Source organism: Colossoma macropomum, unplaced genomic scaffold (assembly GCF_904425465.1).
Source record: "Colossoma macropomum unplaced genomic scaffold, Colossoma_macropomum, whole genome shotgun sequence".
In the NCBI taxonomy this organism is placed as follows: domain Eukaryota; kingdom Metazoa; phylum Chordata; class Actinopteri; order Characiformes; family Serrasalmidae; genus Colossoma; species Colossoma macropomum.
The window spans coordinates 1,580,572-1,602,500 of NW_023495965.1; the positions used below are offsets into that span (position 1 = coordinate 1,580,572).

At 46.9% G+C, this 21,929-nt stretch overlaps 2 protein-coding genes across 5 annotated transcripts in view; one reads left to right on the forward strand and one right to left on the reverse strand.

Annotated features, from left to right (window-relative positions):
- Window positions 1-802: 802 nt before the first annotated feature.
- tmem178 (transmembrane protein 178) lies at window positions 803-13,371 on the reverse strand. Of its 2 annotated transcripts, XM_036564325.1 has the most exons (4): window positions 12,718-13,371; window positions 6,985-7,098; window positions 3,173-3,310; window positions 803-1,071 (listed from the first exon to the last, which is right to left on the reverse strand). In XM_036564325.1, exons 1-4 carry the CDS (start codon window positions 13,121-13,123, stop codon window positions 830-832), a joined length of 900 nt encoding a protein of 299 aa, XP_036420218.1. In that variant the 5' UTR covers window positions 13,124-13,371; the 3' UTR covers window positions 803-829. The 2 variants fall into 2 exon arrangements, with proteins under 2 accessions (XP_036420218.1, XP_036420219.1); XM_036564326.1 differs by lacking the exon at window positions 6,985-7,098 and having other exon boundaries at window positions 12,718-12,766.
- A 907-nt stretch (window positions 13,372-14,278) lies between these two features.
- Window positions 14,279-21,929, forward strand: part of map4k3a (mitogen-activated protein kinase kinase kinase kinase 3a) — a 67,284-nt gene continuing 59,633 nt past the window's right edge. For all 3 annotated transcript variants that reach the window (XM_036564290.1, XM_036564292.1, XM_036564291.1), the window contains exon 1: window positions 14,279-14,532. In XM_036564290.1, coding sequence (XP_036420183.1) covers window positions 14,437-14,532 — 96 coding nt within the window. In that variant the 5' untranslated portion in view covers window positions 14,279-14,436. The remainder of the gene's footprint in view (window positions 14,533-21,929) is intronic.

A 21,929-nucleotide genomic window follows, 5' to 3' on the forward strand; every position in this document is an offset into this window, starting at 1 on the left:
CAGCGCCCTGCATGTATCCCTCCACCATGAATGGAGTTTAAGTTCTCTAAACTATCATAAAACAGTGTCTCAGTCATCAGGCAGTGAATTCATAACCATTTACTGTAGGAACTTTCTGTGAGGGAGCTTTTAGAGGTGGACGTCTGGTTCCTATCACCACCACTGTGAACAGTTCTGACTCGGTAAGTTTCTCTAGGAACTAAAAACCACTCTGAATGACTCTGTTTACGTCTCAACCCTAGAATTATGGAGAAATTTGGAAAAAATGGTGGAGTTCCCCTTTAAATCTTGCTGTGTTTATTTCTGTGGAAAACAAACATCATTACTGACAATCAAACCTCATTATATCTCACATGAGCTCAGAAATAAATCGTGAACGTCACATTTACAGCACTGTTGTCCAGTTTCAGTGACCAGCTGACCACGAAAAATAACAGGATTTCAGACGTGCGTCCAGTCCAGCTTGCCGCCTGGTGGATGTGTGTGTGTGTGTGTGTGTGTGTGTGTGTGTTTTGCAACCACAAAACCACAACAAAAACCAACAAACAACAAACTACATCACCGTCCACCTGACAGCCCAGCAGTCTGAGAGCTCACGCTCTCCTACTGCCCTAGTGTGTGTGTGTGTGTGTGTGTGTGTGTGTGTGTTAGATCTCCTCCAGGGGGCGCTCATACACCTCCACACTCATTTGAGTCTTTCAGAGAGGAGCGGACAGTGAAGTCCAGTGAGGCGTCTGGAGCTGTGCTGAGGCCGTAAGTCCTCCGGTCCTGCGGGGGGCGCTCTCTCTCTCTCTCTCTCTCTCTCTCTCTCTCTCTCTCTCTCTCTCTCTCAGACGGCTGACTCGCGGGCGGTTTTGGAGCGCAGCGCTTTGCCGTGGCTCAGGAAAGGGTAGGTGGTGCAGAAGCAGCCGGACGCCACGGTTAGCCCCAGACTGACCCACGCGCTGTAGATGGACCAGCCGTATCCGTGATCCACGTCCGCCGGCAGACCGTAAATGAAGGGAGGATTCCGGGAGAGATCGTACGACACGCTCGCGGCGTACGTGCACAGAGAGATCGTACAGAAGATTCCTGAAAAACACAAACACGACACACAGCAACACATCACAGCCCAGAAGCAGCAGCAGGACTGACAGAGGCTCTTCACCACAATACATACACAGCATCCTCTTCACCACGACATTCTGGGGGCTTCATTTGGGATTTTAGAGGAATTTGGGATATTTTGGGTATTCTGGATCATTATCTGGAATTTGGGAACTTGTATTGGAATTTGGGATCTTTTTTGGAACTTGGGGTGAATTTTTGGAGCGTGAGAGAAACAGATCTAAGCTGTCTGACCTTTTAATGTCTTAGGAAAACAGTACAGCGAAGAAAAGAGGACACGAGAGATGAAAAGAAGAAAGAAAGTGCTGACAGAACGACACAGAGAATAAGAGATTAAAAACCACAGAGATGGTGGGGGGGTGGGAGAGGGAGAAGGGGGAGAAAGAGAGAGAGAGAGAGAGAGACAGAGACAGAGAGGGAGGGAGAGAGAGAAAGAGAGACAGAGAGAGCGAGAGAGAGATAGAGAGAGAGAGAGACAGTGCACCTGTTATTGTGTTAGAATGAGCCAGAAATCGAGCCACAGTTGGACAGAGAGATGGAAAACAGCGCAGAGGAAAGAACACCGAAGTTCTGTGCGCATCTATTCACACACACACATATGTACACTAAGTATTGGGATGCCTCCACATCACCTCTACAGGAGCTTTAATGAATCCCATTCTAAACCCAGAGGCATTAATATGGAGTTGGTACCTCTTTGCAGCTCTAACAGCTTCCACTCTTCTGGGAAGCTTCTACAAGATGTTGGAGAGTCTGTGGGAATTTCTGCCCATTCATCCAGAAGAGCATTAGTGAGGTCAGACACTGATGTTGGACGAGAGGGTCTGGCTCACAATCTCCGTTCTAGTTCATCCCAAAGGTGTTCAGTGGGGTTGAGGTCAGGGCTCTGTGAGGGTCAGTCAAGTTCTTCCACACCAAACTGGTCACTCCATGTCTTTATGGAGCTGCTTTGGTCACTGGGGCTCAGTCATGCTGGAACAGGAAGGTTCTTCCCCAAACTGTTCCACAAAGTTGGAAGTGTACAACTGTCCAAAATGTCTTGGTGCTGAAGCATTAAGATTCCCCTTCACTGGAACTAAGGGTTCTAGACCAACCCCTGAAAAACAGCCCCATATCATCATCCCTCCTCCACCAAACTCTACAGCTGGCACAGTGCAGTCAGGCAGGTAACGTTCTCCTGGCATTCGCCAAACCCAGACTCGTCCATCAGACTGACCGATAGAGAAGCTGATTCGTCACTCAGAACACGGTTCCACTGCTCCAGAGTCCAGTGGCGGCACTTTACACCACTCCATCCGACGCTTGGCATTGAGCATAGAGATCTTAGGCTTGTGTGCAGCTGCTCAGCCATGGAAACCCTGCCGTGAAGCTCCCGGTGCTCAGTTTTAGTGCTGATGTTGATGCCAGAGGAGGTTTGAACTCTTTGCGCTCTGTAACTTTACGTGGTCAGACACTTCGTGGCTGAGTTGCTGTGGTTCCTAAATGCTTCCACTTTTCTATAACACACTCACAGCTGATCGTGGAACATCTAGGAGGGAAGAAACTTCATGAACTTGACTTGTTGCAATAGTAGCGTCCTATTACAGCACCACGCTGGAGTTCAGTGAGCTCTTTAGACCCGGTCCTTCACTGACGTGTGTAAAGGCAGGCTGCAGGGCTGGGACCTTGATTTTATACACCTGTGGCAATGAGACTGAATGAAGCACCTGAATTCAGTGATCCCGATACTTTTTCCATATATGTGGTGTACCTTCCACTGGGAACAGCAGGTGGGAGAGAGAGAGAGAGAGAGAGAAAGGTAGAGAGACAGAGAGAATGGTAGAGAGATATAGAGTCAGACATTGATAGTGTACCTGCCATTAGGAACAGCAGATGGGAGAGAGAGAGATAGAGAGAAAGGTAGAGAGACAGAGAGAGAATGGTAGAGAGATATAGAGTCAGACATTGATAGTGTACCTGCCATTAGGAACAGCAGGTGGGAGAGAGAGAGAGAGAGAGAGAGAGAAAGGTAGAGAGACAGAGAGAGAATGGTAGAGAGATATAGAGTCAGACATTGATAGTGTACCTGCCATTAGGAACAGCAGGCCGGACACGTGTTGGGTCAGACTTTCCTCCCAGAAGAATCCGACTGCAGCCACGATAGATCCACACAGCAGCACCGCGGCCGCCATGCCCAGGAACCCGGCTGTGATCCGCCGCAGATCTGCACAAACACACACACACGGTCTCCATGACTACCGCCCACACGGCCCACAACTCGCACCAAACCGCGAGCGCTAACACGTTATTTCCAGCGACGCTGATGGAGCTGCATAATTAACACTGGAAGGCGGACAGTGACGCGCTGGTGTGGAACAAAGACATACGGACCGCCGCTCGCCATTAAACATTAAAGTTGCAATAAATACAGCAGCGGCGCTCGCGGCCCGACTCGCATTACCAACCAGAAAGTTATTAAAGATTCCTGAGAAGAGAACGACATTCAGCACCTGCTCTCCTCAGTGGGCCTTCAGGAGGAACCAGCAGATGGTGGAAGAACTTCCTGCACTAGCAGATCATCCATATGGAATAAATATATAATAAATATTTATACACTTGAAACACATTTCAAACTCACTGAAGTCGATACTGAAATACATTCAAGCACTAAAATGTATTTCAGAATATTGTGCCATATTAATCAAATATATTTTTAAATGCATCTTTTTTAAAATGTATGTGGAAATTTTACACACAGACAAAAATAACTGTGTAAATGTGTTTATAAATCCATCTGAACATGTATGAAAATATCCAGAATCCTGTCTGATGCTCTTCACTGTCTGATGCTCTTCACTGTCTGATACCTTTAGAAATGAATTTGTGTTCCAGTATCTTCATTTTAAATCTGATCTAATGATCCTTTATCAGGACAGAAGCGAGTGTTGTGGGTATTGATACTCTGTGAAAATGCAGTTATGATCTGATATCTTGTTTATGTGAAATACATTGTGTGTGAGAGTCTGACTGCAGACGTACATGGTTAATGTAAAGTACAGTGCAGATCACAGAAGAACGTTTAGTTACATCTGGAACCTTCATTACACACAACTGAACACAGATAATAACTAATACTGATAAATACATTTTAAATATATTTAAGAAATATGTTTTTTGGCTAATTTTAAACATTGCAAAAATATATTTGCTAAACACATTTGGAATACACATTTTTCCATATGGGAAAAAATCTCCTAATATCTCCTTCAAATCTCCTTCAATCTCCTAATAACAGAGCATCCGATTAGAATCAATCACCCATTTAAAATAATAATCAATTAAAATTGACATTCTCTATTAATCTGAATCATAAACAGTATATCCGCAAGTCAGCATGAAGCCATGTTTGGCAGTCTGAAGATTCACCACAAGGGGAGCTATTCGCACATAACCCACACCAGCAGGATCTCACTGATGGATGTACGTTTGTAGTTATGAATTGTATGAATATGAAGTTGAATGTTTGCTGCTGCAAACTGTGCCTTTATGTAGTAAAAGGTTTTAGGAAGTGACTGTTTTGTTTAATGAGGTCTGTGCGCTGCAGATGAGCAGCAGAGTAAAGTGTGTAAAGTGTGAAGTGTGTAAAGTGTGTAAAGTGTGTAAAGTGTGAAGTGTGTAAAGCGTGTAGTGTGTAAAGCATGTAAAGTGTGAAGTGTGTAGTGTGTAGTGTGTAAAGCATGTAAAGTGTGAAGTGTGTAAAGTGTGAAGTGTGTAAAGTGTGTAAAGTGTGTAAAGTGTGAAGTGTGTAAAGCGTGTAGTGTGTAGTGTGTAAAGCATGTAAAGTGTGAAGTGTGTAAAGTGTGTAAAGTGTGTAGTGTGTAAAGCATGTAAAGTGTGAAGTGTGTAAAGTGTAGTGTGTAAAGCGTATAAAGTGTAAAGCATGTAAAGCATGTAAAGTGTAAAGCGTGTAAAGTGTGTAAAGTGTGTGAAGTGTGTAAAGTGTGAAGTGCGTAAAGCATGTAAAGTGTGTGAAGTGTGTAAAGTGTGTAAAGTGTGAAGTGTGTAAAGCATGTAAAGTGTGAAGTGTGTAAAGTGTGAAGTGTGTAAAGTGTATTGTGTAAAGTGTATAAAGTGTAAAGCATGTAAAGTGTGAAGTGTGTAAAGTGTGTAAAGTGTGAAGTGCGTAAAGCATGTAAAGTGTGAAGTGTGTAAAGTGTGTAAAGTGTGTAAAGTGTGTAAAGTGTGTAAAGTGTGTAAAGTGCGTAAAGCATGTAAAGTGTAAAGTGTGTAAAGTGTGTAAAGCGTGTAAAGTGTGTAAAGCGTGTAAAGTGTGTGCCGCTGCAATCTTCAAATAAATATTTTAAATAGTCTCTCTAACAGTAAAAAACAGAGCCTGACAAACATTTTTATGAATTTTTGCTACCCAGTACTTTATTTATGTATCACTTCTGTCAGAACAATTTTTTGTGTTTTGGTATTTATCCTCTAAATTCGTGTCAGTGGAGCATCTAATCTCAGCCTCAGCTGCTCTACAAGTAGACGTACAGAGAGTCTGGTGTCCATCGCCCGCAAAGCCGGCCACAACTTTTGAGATGCATTCTGATTGGTTATCTGCGCAGGCGTGTGAACGCACTCCTGCAGGTGGATTCAGACTGAGATATGATCACTGGACTGAAAAAAGTCTGAATTTCATTTCACATTTTATTCGAGAGTTTCCTGTGAAGCAGTTTTCTTAGCAGCTGTTAAGTGAGAAAGCTCTGTGGCACAGAACGCACTCCCCCTCGGCAGGTTAGCCGCAGTGAGCTAACAGCCTAGCTATACAAACTTTGCAACGCCAAACCCTATTTTGCGAAATGTAAGCATTACGTATGGAACGTTTGTGAGTAATTACTTTGTCAGGCTATAAAGTTTGGGGTAGAACCGGGCGCAGTGCCTTTCTTGTTGTTGTTAGCTGAGAAGCTGTTAGCAGGCTAACTAGCCAGCTAGCAGAGTGAAGTGATGAAGCCCTATCAGCCGCCCTGTATAACGGAGGGAGTGGTTTGCGGCCCAAAGCCCAGCAAATCAAATGCTGTGACTTTGAAAAGGTGCTTTTCTGCTGTGCCATTATTCCAGGTTTGAAATGGGAAATGAATCAGATCACAATGGTTTCTGGGTAAGTTCTGCTGAAGTTTGTTCACTCGGATCTAAAAAACTTCACTTGAGGTGTTGGAGACACCCCACCCCGAGGGGAAATGACGAGGCCAAGTGGACGAGGGCAGTTAAAACCGGCACTGACACAGGCAGTTTGCTTTGGCTGCAACCTCAATTTAAAACATCCCCTGCCTGCAGACGTTATGCTAAAACAGCAGCCTGTGATTGGCTATTTTGTGTGCCAGTCAAACGGCCCTTTCCTGTCGAAGTAGGTGTTTCCTAAGGGACGAAACACATCAGACTCTCTGATGACCGGCCCGAAATCCGGCTTGCAAAACTTTCAAATCGGCCTGCTAGCTAAGTTAGAGCTAGCACCACACTCAGCTCCACTCCACTGTCATAAATACCAGTGATTAACAATTTTTCCAATAGCTGTTTTACATTTTACACTCACTGGTATGAATGAAATATCACACTTTATTTGATAACTAATTAGATATGTAATTAATTATAATCCATAATTAGATGACATTTACACTTTATTTTGAAACGCAGCTGTTTCAACCATAAACAGTTGACGCAGAGTATCAACTCAGCAGTTAGCACCATGCTAACTGGTGGGGTATAAGCTTCTATTACTTGTTAGCTCCAGCGCTAAAACTAAAGAAGCAAACTTCAGACACCAAACGCGTCTTGATGGACTATATTTGGGGTAGAAACTGGAACCCCCGCTTTAGCGGTGCAGGTGTGTGGGGCGTGTGTGCTTACGTAAGAGGTGCCACTCGTCCTGCTGGATGGTCCGGGTGAGGTTGAGCGGAATGTTCCGGAGCCGGATGGGCTGAGAGAAATGGTATTTGACAGAAGTGCAGCGGTCTGCAATACCTGCGGTCAGATCAGAGCGGTCAGCAGCTGGAGTGGAAACACGGCAGCACTGCAGAGAAAAAAGTGCTGACACTGCAGCCTGAAAACACATCAGCACACAACACACACCAGCGCAGCGCTCGCTCACGGAGAGCCACGGCGGCGGAGATCCTCCATCCCTCCACTCCGCACACTCGCATTCCCCTCCGCGTCGCTGAGACTGAGTAGACATTATTTAACACATCAGATTCTTATTTAGTGTTGAACGTGGAGCCTCGCTGCTCTGACATCAGCAGAAAAGCTGCTTTCAGGATCCTCCTGCACGCTAACTACTGCTCACACCCCCGCTATGTTCCTAACACTGCCCACAGCGCCAACTAGTGGATACAACTGCATACTAGTGGATACGCTAGTTCACGAGTGGAAACATTGGTAAACTACTGATACATAACACGTATCAGTGAGGTAGTTCATATATTAGTCCATTACTGGATGTATTAGCAGAACAGTGACTATATTAGCCAACCAGGGGATGTGTTAGTGAGTTAGTGGGTACGTTAGTGAGGTAGAGGGTATATTAGTGAGTTAGTGGGTACGTTAGTGAGGTAGAGGGTATATTAGTGAGTTAGTGGGTACATTAGTGAGGTAGAGGGTATGTTAGTGAGTTAGTGGGTACATTAGTGAGGTAGAGGGTATGTTAGTGAGTTAGTGGGTACATTAGTGAGGTAGAGGAGGGTATATTAGTGAGTTAGTGGGTACATTAGTGAGGTAGAGGGTATATTAGTGAGTTAGTGGGTACATTAGTGAGGTAGAGGGTATATTAGTGAGTTAGTGGGTACATTAGTGAGGTAGAGGGGTATATTAGTGAGTTAGTGGGTACATTAGTGAGGTAGAGGGTATATTAGTGAGTTAGTGGGTACATTAGTGAGGTAGAGGGTATGTTAGTGAGTTAGTGGGTACATTAGTGAGGTAGAGGGTATATTAGTGAGTTAGTGGGTACATTAGTGAGGTAGAGGGTATATTAGTGAGTTAGTGGATATATTAGTGAGCTTCTGGATATATTAGTGAGCTAGTAGGTATATTAGTGAGCTTGTGGATAATTTGGTGAATCAGTGGATATATTAGTAAATTAGTGAGTACATTAATGAACCAGTGGGTATATTAGTGAGTTTGTCAATATATTAGTGAATAAGTGAATGTGTTAGTGAGCTTTTGGGGACACTAGTGAGGTAGTGGATATATTAGTCAATTAGTAGGTATATTAGTCAGTCAGTGGATATATTGATGAGCTTGTGGGTATATTAGTGAATTAGTGGACAAATTAATAAGTTAATAGGTATATTAGTGAGTTAGTGAATATATTAGTGAGTCAGTGGGTATATTAGTGAGTTAGTAGATATATTAGTGAATAAGTGAATGTATTAGTGAACTATTGGATATATTAGTGAGTTAATAGGTATATTAGTGAATTAGTGGATATATTAGTGAGTTAATAGGTATATTAGTGAGTTAGTGGGCATATTAGTGAATTAGTGGATATATTAGTGAGTTAATAGGTATGATTAGTGAGTCAGTGAATATATTAGTGAGCTACTGGATGTATTAGTCTTCTTTGTAACCCCTAAAGCACAAACACACATTCAGGACTTCATTCCTAGCCACTTATTTCCTTCCAGTGTCTGCGTCTGTTTTCACGCTGTTATTGTTGTTGTTGTATCTGTATTATTATGTTTATCTGTGTCTGTCCTGTTCCTGCCAGTCTGTCCCGCAGGTCTCACCGCTGCCCCCCGCTGGCTGACCTTCTGTTGTTATTTCTGCCTCAGTTTCCTCAGCTCAGATTTGGCTGCCGTGCAGCTCTGCAGCTCCGAACACTGCACCAGCACACACACGCTGACCGGCGGGAAGGTCACACACACTGACCACGGCGTCCTTCAACTCCGTTAACCCTGACCGGAGAAACCCCTCACTGTGTCTAGAGCACCTCCGCATCTGAAAGAACGTCGAGCTAACTAGCGAGTTCATCATCAAACTGCAGAAACAAGAGAATATAATAAAAAGAGCCTTTAATGAAAACTATGAACTGATAAACACGTTTTTATCACAGCGCTGCTACTGAATATGACGCATGCATATGGTACCATAGCAACGTAACTTCAGCACTTCCTGTTAGTAGAAAATAGTGCAGTATGTTATTATATTCTGTACTAAAACACTGAAACACTACTGGGATTAGAAAACCGTATATACCTTAAAATACAGCATATACTTTATAATACCGTATATACCTTATAATACAGTAATTACCTTATAATACAGTAATTACCTTATCATAGCACATAAACAATAACTGTATGATCATATAGTTCACTGTGTAACGGCTACACCTCAGAAGAGTCCACCTCCACATTATACCTGGAGAGTCGTGTAACTGATTAATGAAATAACTGCATTAAACTGAATACAAACACATGAGTCTCCTCTACAGGCCTGAGATCTGAGTCAGACTCTTCACTCTTTACTCTGTGGACGTTTAATGATGAAATGATCTATGATTTTACTTTATAATCTCCTGACATGAACGTGCGTCGGAGTTCAGACCGTCTCTTCTCTCCTGTAAAGTTACCGCGGCGGAGAAACGAGGGTCTCACGGCTGTTTTCTGCACTGAGCTCATAGATCTGCACTGAGGTGAACACAGCTGTGTAACTGGTCAGCGCGAGGATTTAAAGGTGAAGCTGAAGGTCGTCTGACCCACAGCGGTCGGCTCTCATCCCTCACGCGGCCGTCACCTCCTAATCTCCATCGACCGCCAATCAGATCCAATTCCCTCACCCGCTCTCACCTTCACACTTTCATCTTTTCATCTGCAGCTTCAAAGCCGAGCGAGAGTGAAGGTGAAAGAGGAGGTGTGCCGCGTTACGTGCCCAAGAAATTAAAGAGAGCGTCCGGCTGCTCCAGTGTCCACCGCGCTCCCCTCACTGAGACTCTACTGAGCTGACCAACAAAGAAACTACAGTTTATACTGTATGTACAACATAACACAGCGCCACCGCGCCGCAACACAGACCTACAGCCGACTCAGCGCTCACCTCCTATAATCAATCAATATTTTATACCAGTTAATATTTATGATCAATCTGTATGTCTCAGTTCTACAGACCACCACCACTAATGACCCCACCACCATCTCCACTCACAACACGGTGCAGTCCCCCCATATCTACCCCACATGGTGCAGTCCCCCCATATCTACTCCACATGGTGCAGAGCCCCCATATCTACCCCACATGGTGCAGTCCCCCCATATCTACTCCACATGGTGCAGTCCCTCCCCCATATCTACCCCACATGGTGCAGTCCCCCCATATCTACCCAACATGGTGCAGAGCCCCCATATCTACCCCACATGGTGCAGAGCCCCCATATCTACCCCACATGGTGCAGTCCCCCCATATCTACCCCACATGGTGCAGAGCCCCCATATCTACCCCACATGGTGCAGTCCCCCCATATCTACCCCACATGGTGCAGAGCCCCCATATCTACCCCACATGGTGCAGTCCCCCCATATCTACCCCACATGGTGCAGTCTCCTCCCCCAAATCTACCCCACATGGTGCAGTCCCCCCCAAATCTACCCCACATGGTGCAGAGCCCCCAAATCTACCCCACATGGTGCAGAGCCCCCAAATCTACCCTACATGGTGCAGTCCCCCCATATCTACCCCACATGGTGCAGAGCCCCCAGATCTACCCCACATGGTGCAGTCCCCCCATATATACCCCACATGGTGCAGTCCCCCCATATCTACCCCACATGGTGCAGTCCCCCCATATCTACCCCACATGGTGCAGTCCCCCCATATATACCCCACATGGTGCAGTCCCCCCAAATCTACCCTACATGGTGCAGTCCCCCCATATCTACCCCACATGGTGCAGTCTCCTCCCCCATATCTACCCCACATGGTGAAGTCCCCCCCAGATCTACCCCATATGATGCATTCCCCCCCAAATCTACCCCACATGGTGCAGAGCCCCCCAAATCTACCCCACATGGTGCAGTCCCCCCATATCTACCCCACATGGTGCAGTCCCCCCATATATACCCCACATGGTGCAGTCCCCCCCAAATCTACCCCACATGGTGCAGTCCCCCCATATCTACCCCACATGGTGCAGTCTCCTCCCCCATATCTACCCCACATGGTGAAGTCCCCCCCCAGATCTACCCCATATGATGCATTCCCCCCCAAATCTACCCCACATGGTGCAGAGCCCCCCAAATCTACCCCACATGGTGCAGTCCCCCCATATCTACCCCACACGGTGCAGAGCCCCCCAAATCTACCCCACATGGTGCAGTCTCCTCCCCCAAATGTACCCCACATGGTGAAGTCCCCCCAAATCTACCCCACATGATGCATTCCCCCCCATATCTACCCCACATGGTGCAGTCCCCCCAGATCTACCCCACATGATGCATTCCCCCCCAAATCTACCCCACATGGTACAGTCCCCCCCAAATCTACCCCACATGGTGTAGTCCCCCCCAAATCTACCCCACATGGTACAGTCCCCCCCAAATCTACTCAACAAGGTGTAGTCCCCCCCAAATCTACCCCACATGGTACAGTCCCCCCAAATCTACTCAACATGGTGCAGTCTCCTCCCCCAAATCTACCCCACATGGTGCATTCCCCCCCAAACCTAACCCACATGGTGCAGTCCCCCCCAAATCTACCCCACATGGTACAGTCCCCCCCAAATCTACTCAACATGGTGCAGTCCCCCCCAAATCTACTCAACATGGTGCAGTCCCCCCCAAATGTACCCCACATGGTTCATTCCCCCCCAAACCTAACCCACATGGTGTAGTCCCCCCCAAATCTACCCCACATGGTGCAGTCTCCCCCAAATCTACCCCTCATGGTGCAGTCCCCCCAAATCTACCCCACGTGTTTCCCTTTATTAATTAGCATGTCTACATCCTGCCCCCCACTCCAAATAGGAGCTCTGGGTCTGAGCCGTCTCCCTCTGTGGGGAAATGAATGAAGGTCATTAAGCAGTGAAAATGCTAATCATGCTATAAGTGAACCAGCACTGCTGCCCATTTCATTAGCACTCTGTACACATCAGCAGCGGCTCCTCACGCGGCCGCCTGGGGCCTGCGGAGGAAATGACCCCACCTCCCCAGCACGTTCCAAACTCGCCGACACGAGAGGACTGAGCGCCGCTTCACTGCTTCTGCAGGCGTATTTATGTTTAGCTGAGTGAACAGGTTTGGCTGTCGCTGTAGCGCCCCCTGCTGCGATGCTCTGGAAGCGGTTTGCTGTATCTGTGTCTGTGTTGTTCGAAGCGTCGGCGTATTTGGGTGGAGCAGTTCGATGGAGCGTTAGCTGTTAGCATTCTCAGTATTTGACGGCTGTAATTCAGACGCCGCAGTGATGTTCGGAGGTAAAAGGTACTCGATCACCACAGGGGGGCGATATCGGACATTTCTCACATAGAGATGAACGGCTTAGACCTGGACTTCCTTATATGGACGTTACATGGACTACAGACTGAGGGGCTCCCACCTTCACCTCCATATACCCCCCACCCCGTACGCTTACCTGTACTGATGACCCCGCCCTCCTCACCTTTGCTAATGAGCGTGTCTATGTCGCGGTCCCTCCCCCGGAAGTAGCACTTCCTCCACAGGCCCGAGTGCGTGGGGAACAGCGGTCTTCCGCACTCGGTCTCCAGGATGCCCAGTCCAGCGATGGCCCTCCAGTTCTCCAGCAGCTCCTCCTCAGGGCTGCCCACGTGGATGGGCCTCGCGAGCGCCCCCCCGCGACGCGCGCCCCCCTCCACCAGCGGCAGGTGGTAGATGGGCATGTCGCGGTTCTTCTGGTCGTTGGAGTCCGAGCCCTTCCGGTCACAGTTCCGCTTGTGCCTGCGCGTGTCCGTCTCGTACCAGTGGTCGGAGCAGAGCGCGAGGAGGAGGAGGAGCAGGGAAAGCGCGCTCACGCACACCGAGAGCGCGGGAACGCACCGCTCCATCATCACTCTGGTCACTCTTGGTCAGTCTGTCAGTCTAACACGAGAGCCGATCCGTCGGTCTGTCTGTCGCTCTCAGACGCGCGTACAGGGCGGGGACGCGCTCTCGAGCGTCCATCGCTCGCTCACGCGCGCTCACATTCTCCACCGCGCAAACCTGCACGCTCTCTATCGAGCCACGGCCATATGCTACGCCCAACCGGAGCGCGCGCGCCTTTCCTTCGCCTTTTTCTATCTCTCTCTCTCCCTCTCTCTCTCTCTCTCTCTCCCACACACACACACACTCTCTCTCTCTTTTTAACTATATATCTCTCTAATAGTGTCTCTCTCTCTTTCTCTCTCTCCTTTCCCCTTTTCTCGTTTCTTCTCCTCTCTCGTGTACTCACAACCTCCCTCCCTCTCTCTCTCTCTCTCCCTCTTTCTCTCTCTCTCTCTCTGTTAGTGTCCGGTGTCTTCTTTGTCCGTGCGCGCGAGAGAACGAAGGTGATGATGATGAGGAGGAGGAGGAATACAATCCTGCGTCCAGCTCAGGCTCATCTCGCGGTGCAGTGAGCACGGTGAGCGCGCGCGCGTGTGCGCGTGTGAAGGTTGCTGCCTGTGCAGAGCCAACAATAGCGGTGGGGCGGGGCCAAGCAGGCGCGAGGGGCACACAGATGCACACAGACCGAACCGCTCTGAAGAAGAGAAGCAGATGATGATGATGATGATGATGATGATGATGAAGAGGCCGGTATCCTCGTGCACCAATAAAAAAAGGGTGAAAATAACCCACAAGCAAAGCCCCGCCCCCCTGCAGTCTGAGCAGCCGATAGGAGAAGCGCAGCATGAGGCTTCTTGTTCGAACTTTACGTTCCACCTTAAATGGGGCAGGCGCCACAATGTAACTGCTGAACCATTTAAGGTGGAACGGAAAGTTCGAAAAGGAACTGAACGCACGGAAACATGCACCCTCAAAACACACATGCGCAGAACAGAGAGTGTTCTAGATAATACTGGCCAGAACGTCTTCAGGATTTCTGCCGGCTAGCTGAGCGTGGATACTTAGAACAGGAGTGCACACTTCGTAGGTGCCCTACCTAGTGCGCAACTCGGAGCGCGTTATTGGAGTGCGCCCGCTCTCCCGCTGAACAGACCAGCTGGCTTCTGCGCATGCGCAGTGTGGTTCGGAGGAAGCCATGTTAAAGTAAAGTAGTGAAGTCAGGCTGAGATTGTGTTGTTGTTGTTGTTGTTTATGTTTAGTTTCATGCCGATTAGTGAGCGCGCGTGAGGGCAGTGCGTAAGGCGCAGGTTTAGCCGCGCTGTGAGGAGATTCGGTCAGGATGAGCTCCAGCTGTGACCTGTCCAGGCGGAACCCTCAGGAGGACTTCGAGCTGATCCAGAGGATAGGCAGCGGAACCTACGGAGATGTCTACAAGGTAAAGCCAGCTGTAAATCGGGGCTAAATCCGGGCTAAACCGGGTCAAACGGGGCTAAACGGGCAGTGCTCTGAGCTCGGGGGTGTGTACTGGTGAACTGTGGGGAAACATAGTAGCACCAACACAATACTCATCTACTGGATGAGTAGATGAGTGGACTCATCTACTCATCCACTCATCCACTCATCTACTCATCCACTCATCCACTCATCCACTCATCTACTCATCCACTCATCCACTCATCTACTCATCCACTCATCCACTCGTCTACTCGTCCACTCATCTACTCATCCACTCATCTACTCATCCACTCATCCACTCATCCACTCGTCCACTCATCTACATGTGCTTCAGTGTGATCCTGCAGGAACGTGTTTCAGCTTGTTTTAGTTTTAGACAGTGAGTGTACAGTGTGAGTACAGTGAGTACAGTGTAGGTACAGTGCAGTATGTGCTGTGAGTTTAGTTACAGTGTGTTTACAGTGTATTACCAGTGTGTGCTGACACCGGTTTGTGTGGACACTGTATTGATAGTGTGTTTATATTGTTTTTACAGTGTAACAGTGTGTTACCAGTGTGTTTACAGTGTAATTAAAGTACATTTAGCGTGTTACCAGCGTCTAAGGACACTGTTTTTACAGTGTGTTTGCAGTGCCTGCTGTCTGTTGGTAGTGTGATTAAAATATTTTCATGATTTGTTTACAGTGTGTTACCAGTGTGTGCAGACAGCGCAGTTTGCAGTGTGTGTGGATAGTGTGCTTACAGTGTATGCAGATAGTGTGCGTACAGTGTGTTTACTGTGTTTGTGGATAGTGTGTTTACAGTGTGTTTACAGTGTGTGCAGATAGTGTGTTTACAGTGTGTATGGAGAGTGAGCTTACAGTGTTTTTACAGTGTGTGCAGATAGTGTGCTTACAGTGTTTTTACAGTGTGTGCAGATAGTGTGCTTACAGTGTTTTTACAGTGTGTGCAGATAGTGTGCTTACAGTGTTTTTACAGTGTGTGCAGATAGTGTGCTTACAGTGTGTTTACAGTGTGTGTGGATAGTGTGCTTACAGTGTGTTTACAGTGTGTCTGGATAGTGAGCTTACAGTGTTTTTACAGTGTGTGCAGATAGTGTGCTTACAGTGTGCTTACAGTGTGTGCAGAGAGTGTGCTTACAGTGTGTATGCGTAGTGTGCTTACAGCGTGTTTACAGTGTGTGTGGATAGTGTGCTTACAGTGTGTTTACAGTGTGTGGTTACAGTGTGTGTGGATAGTGTGCTTACAGTGTGTTTACAGTGTGTGCAGATAGTGAGCTTACAGTGTGTTTACGGTGTGTGGTTACAGTGTGTGTGGATAGTGTGCTTACAGTGTGTTTACGGTGTGTGCGGATACAGTGTGTTTACAGTGTGTGTGGATAGTGTGCTTACAGTGTGTTTACAGTGTGTGCAGATAGTGTTTACAGTGCAATTACAGTACGGTTACAGTGCATTACCATTGTGTGTGGACAGTGTAGTTATGACATGTTTATACCTGTTTGTGTGCACAGCGTGTTTACATTGGGCTTACAGTGTGTTACCAGTGTGTAAGGACAGTGTAGTTACAGTGTGTTTACACCAGGCTTGGGTGATGTTTGCCTAACTGGCATAAGGTGAATTCTATGGGGAAGTCTGTTGCACCTTACGATGACTTCGGAGGGCGGTTCGGGGGATTTAAATAAATCCGTTATTCTAGCACACTTTGCGGCCTTCTCTGCACCGCCGGCCGCAGGTTTTCCCTTTCTGTCCATGTTTCGGCAGTGCTAGATACTTTTAATGAGTGCTAGCTAGATAAAAACTGCTTGAGTGCTAGATACTGTGAAGTGGGTGGTTCAAAATTGCAAGAAACACTTGTGAAGAAACAACGTGAAGAGCACAAGGGAAACACTCAAACTCTGCTAGCTGCAGCTAACGGTTAGCCTGGCGCTCTTTGTTACAGACTATCCTACCTGAGGCGTTTTATTCTCCAGCGTCCTGTTTGAATTTTCTCGTTCCACCTTAAATGGTGCAGCAGGTGCTTTGTGACGTTCGCTGCATGCTGGTCATTTCAGTGGAGAGCTCTGCTACAGTGCGCGGTGCATGATGGTTTGCGATGTGACGAAATCCACCTCAGTGTGTGGCAAATCAGACAGTGGCAGACTGGCCTTCATAACGAACACACACTGGGAGGGGCTTCCAGAATGTTGCCGTCATGATGTTGACATTGTGATGCCTGTCAGCTGTGGATGATGGCATCAACCCAACCCTAGTTTACAACATGTTTACAATGTGTTACTAGTGTGTGGAGACAGTGCAGTTACAGTGTAGTTACATTGTGTTGCCAGTGTTTGTGTAGACAGTGTATTTACAGTGTCTTTACATTGTGTGTGTTGACAGTGTTGTTACAGTGTGCTACAGTATGTTTATAGTGTGGTCCAGAATGTTTACAGTGTGGTACAGTATATTTATAGTGTTGTTACCTGTGTGTTTACAGTGTTGTTACAGTGTGTTTACAGTGTTGTCACAGTGTGATACAGTGTGTTTACAGTGTGGTATAGTGTGCACAGTATTGTTAACAGTGTTTGCACAGTGTTGTTACAGTGTGCTACAGTATGTTTATAGTGTGGTCCAGAATGTTTACAGTGTGGTACAGTATATTTATAGTGTTGTTACCAGTGTGTTTACAGTTTTGTTACCAGTGTGTTTACAGTGTGCTTAGTGTTTTAACCAGTGTGTTTACAGTGTTGTTACAGTGTGTTTATAGTGTTGTTACCAGTGTGTTTATAGTGTTGTTACAGTGTGTTTACAGTGTTGTTACAGTGTGTTTACAGTGTTGTTACCAGTGTGTTTACAGTGTTGTTACCAGTGTGTTTACAGTGTTGTCACAGTGTGGTACAGTGTGTTTACAGTGTGGTATAGTGTGCACAGTATTGTTAACAGTGTTTGTACAGTGTTGTTACCAGTGTGTGTACAGTGTTGTTACAGTGACTGTACAGTGCATGTGCATTGCATTTACAGTGTGTTTGCAGTACCTCCTGGGCATCGACCATTATGTATTGGTGACAGACACTGAGCAGGAACTGGGCACTGCGTATTGGGCACTGGGTGCTGGACACTGGATATTAGGCACTGCACATCAGTTACTGATCGCTGGTTATTATTCTATATGAGTTTGTCATACTGTGACCCTCAGCTTTGACCTTCAGCTGTGCTGAAGGCTAATGTTCCTCAGGTCCATTAAGCAGGTGTCCAGCTCAGCTGACCTCCAGGCAGGGTGGGGTTTAAGGAGCCTGTGTTGGAGCCTGTGTTCTCGGACTGGACGCAGGTTCGGTCACGCCTGTGTACTTCCTGCGGGAAAGTGAAATGTGATCCTCAGCGCTAATGGAGTTAGCCATTAGCCTACCTGTGTGGGTGCTGGAGATGGTGGATTATCTGTATATCGTTACTCTTAACCTGCTTAGATTAATCTAAATCCCTCTGAGCCGTCAGACCAGACGCATTCTACCATGTTCTTCAGGTCAGGACTACAGAGGACGTCTCTCTGTCGGTCTGTTTGCTTTTTTCAGCAGAATCTTCTACCTCACGCTGTGCGGACCTGACTGGAGGAGTTTGGTTGGCGGATTAAGATTAAATCAGTTAAATCTCCTTCTGTTTTCACACCACAAACCCTGCAGGACCTCAGAGCTCAACGTTCCTCAGGAGATGTTTCCTCAAAGCCCAGAACCCAGAGTGCAGTTTTCTGCTAACCTCTGTCCAGATTAGCCGTGTTAGCTTAGCCGCCCCCTGTATGAGCGGAGCTGCTCTGCTTTTCTGCTGCAGGATATTTTCTGAAACAGCTTCACTGAGGAGAAATGGCCGCATCGTCGTCCGTCTTTAATAATTCACCGGTTCCAGCGAGCGGCTCCATGCCATGCTGAGATGGCATCAACCTCCTGAGACTGATCTCTCTGCGGGATGGGGGGGGGGTGTGTTTGAGATGACTTTAACAGGTAATGGTTCTAATATACAGTCTAAAACAGAGACTGGACACTACAGACCGGAGTCAGTGGCCAGTGGGTTAAACCAGCGCTAAAGAATAACTACAGTGAAGAGAAATCACAGTTAATAACGCTGAATGTTTTACACACAAACAGTATTATTCCTAGAGGAACCCCCCCCCCGGCCCCCCCCCGCCAACTGAGTCCCCTCGCCAACTGAGTCCCCTCGCCCCCCCTCCTTTAAGACCACTCTGGACACGGACAGGTCCGTGTTCGGGGTATTGATGCGGCAATATATTGTGGATAAATATATCAATATTTAAAAATGTACTTTGATGTGCCGTTGCGAGTGAAATGGATACAGTGTGATAAAACATCCAGCACAGTGAGAGCGAGTGATCAGTCATCAGAGCTCTTTGTTTACTGTTACCTCTATAAGAGGCTGTGATGGAAAAGAAGCTGTTGTATGTCTGCGCACCACGTGTTCATGAGGAACTACAGCTCATTTGACAATAATAATAATAATAATAATAACAATAACAATAATAATAATGATAGTAAACCATATTTGCCATACACTTAAAATGCAGCTCAAAGTGCTTTACAGTGTGAACAAAAAACAACAGAGCAAGAAAAGAAACAAGCAATAGCAACTGCCTAGCAACCACCTATAATACCATAGCAACGGCCCAGCAACACCATAGCAATAGCCTACCAACACCTTAGCAATCACATTGGATAACATAGCGACGGCCTAGCAACACCTTAGTAACCACCTGGGATTCCATAGCGAAGGCCTAACAACACCTTGGCAGCCATCTTGAATTCCATAGCAGCAGCTTTATCAGACCACTTTAAAGTCTGACTTTCAGCTTCCAGTTTAGACTCAACGCTGCAGAGTTTAACAGAAACACGAACCCGCACAGGTACCTGCATACAGACAGACAGACAGACAGACAGGCAGACAGACAGGCAGGCATACAGATAAACAGACAGACAGACATACAGACAGACACAGACATACAGATAGACAGACAGACAGACAGACAGACATACAGACAGACAGATAGACAGACAGACAGACATACAGACAGACACAGACATACATACAGACAGACAGACAGACGTACAGACAGACATACAGATAGACAGACAGACAGACAGACAGACATACATACAGACATACATACAGACAGACATACAGACAGGCATACAGACATACATACAGACAGACATACAGACAGGCATACAGACAGGCATACAGACAGGCATACAGACAGGCATACAGACATACAGACAGACATACAGACAGGCATACAGACATACATACAGACAGGCATACAGGTATACAGACAGACATACAGACAGGCATACAGGTATACAGACAGACATACAGACAGATATACAGACAGACATACAGACAGACATACAGACAGGCATACAGGTATACAGACAGACATACAGACAGGCATACAGACAGGCATACAGACATACAGACAGACATACAGACAGGCATACAGACATACATACAGACAGGCATACAGGTATACAGACAGACATACAGACAGGCATACAGGTATACAGACAGACATACAGACAGATATACAGACAGACATACAGACAGACATACAGACAGGCATACAGACATACAGACAGACATACAGACAGACATACAGACAGGCATACAGACAGACATACAGGTATACAGACAGACAGACATACAGACATACAGACAGACATACAGACAGGCATACAGGTATACAGACAGACATACAGACAGACATACAGACAGGCATACAGACAGGCATACAGACATACAGACAGGCATACAGACAGGCATACAGGTATACAGACAGACATACAGACAGGCATACAGACAGGCATACAGACAGGCATACAGACATACAGACAGGCATACAGACAGGTATACAGACAGACATACAGACAGGCATACAGGTATACAGACAGACATACAGACAGGCATACAGGTATACAGACAGACATACAGGTATACAGACAGGCATACAGGTATACAGACAGACGTACAGACAGGCATACAGACAGACATACAGACAGGCATACAGGTATACAGACAGACATACAGACAGACATACAGACAGACATACAGACATAAATATGTTGATCTGCATTTCCTGCAGTTAGTTTCTGTAGTTATTCTGATTTTGAACAGTGTCTAGTTTGTAGTGTTTACATTTAACTTTGTAGTTTGTTTGTTTGTTTCTAAGCGTTTTATATCAGTTTATTATTCTGTGATTATAGAATGTTTTGGAGAAAAAAGTTCTGATTCTGATTCTTCTTCACAGTGTAAAATAAACAGAACCCGGTTCCTCTGTGTGTCAGAGCTCTGTTCTCCGTCTGTTCTGAGGGTAACAGAACAGCCTCGATCAACCAGCACAGTTATAAAAACCATCGCACGCTGTTTTATTTCCGTCTGTTCCGGCTGAGTTTAAAGGCCGTATAAATAACCTGCAGGATGCGGCTCTTTGTGGGTTGTTGTGTTGTGTGTTGAGCAGATCAGACCGTCAGTTAGTCTTTAATACTGTAGGGTTGGTGCTGTGTTGTTGGTGTAAAACACATTTGCTGTGTTTCATTTACATTTCCATATTCAGTCCTGCTGCTCTGACAGACTCTCTGTGTTTCTCCGCTGAAATCCGAGCCGTTTCCTGAGTTTCGCAACAAAACTGCAGTGAATATTTGAATGGAATGTTCCATCCAGCCTGGACCTGACGCAGCAGCGCTGATCCGCAGCCCGTCTGCGCCTGACGCAGCAGCGCTGATCCGCCGCCCGTCTGATTTATATTTGTGTTTATGTTTATATTGACATTCAGATCAGAACTGAACTGGCCTCACGTCTCAGCCTGTGGGTCTGATTCACTGCAGGCAGGTACGGTTAGCTTAGCCGCTAAATCCTGCACAAAGACGGGAGGGTGAAAATCAAAGCCCCCCAGAATCGCCTGCCCACCTGAGAGGAGCTTGAACTGTATGTGTTTTGGGGAGGGGCTTTAGAGGGACCTCTGAAGGGAGGGGCTGTATGTGTTTGGGGAGGGGCTTTAGAGGGAGCTCTGAAGGGAGGGGCTGTATGTGTTTGGGGAGGGGCTTTAGAGGGAGCTCTGAAGGGAGGGGCTGTATGTGTTTTGGGGAGGGGCTTTAGAGGGACCTCTGAAGGGAGGGGCTGTGTGTGTTTTGGGGAGGGGCTTTAGAGGGAGCTCTGAAGGGAGGGGCTGTATGTGTTTGGGGGAGGGGCTTTAGAGGGAACACTGAAGGGAGGGGCTGTATGTGTTTTGGGGAGGGGCTTTAGAGGGAGCTCTGAAGGGAGGGGCTGTATGTGTTTGGGGAGGGGCTTTAGAGGGAGCTCTGAAGGGAGGGGCTGTATGTGTTTGGGGAGGGGCTTTAGAGGGAGC

Coding starts and splice junctions, on each gene's coding strand:
- tmem178 (XM_036564325.1), bottom strand. CDS start 13,123: ATGATGGAGCGGTGCGTTCCCGCGCTCTCGGTGTGCGTGAGCGCGCTT. Junction 3,311..6,984: donor GGACGAGTGGCACCTCTTAC/GTAAGCACACAC, acceptor GTGTTTGTGCAG/ATCTGCGGCGGATCACAGCC. Junction 1,072..3,172: donor CCTGCTGTTCCTAATGGCAG/GTACACTATCAA, acceptor TGTGTTTTTCAG/GAATCTTCTGTACGATCTCT.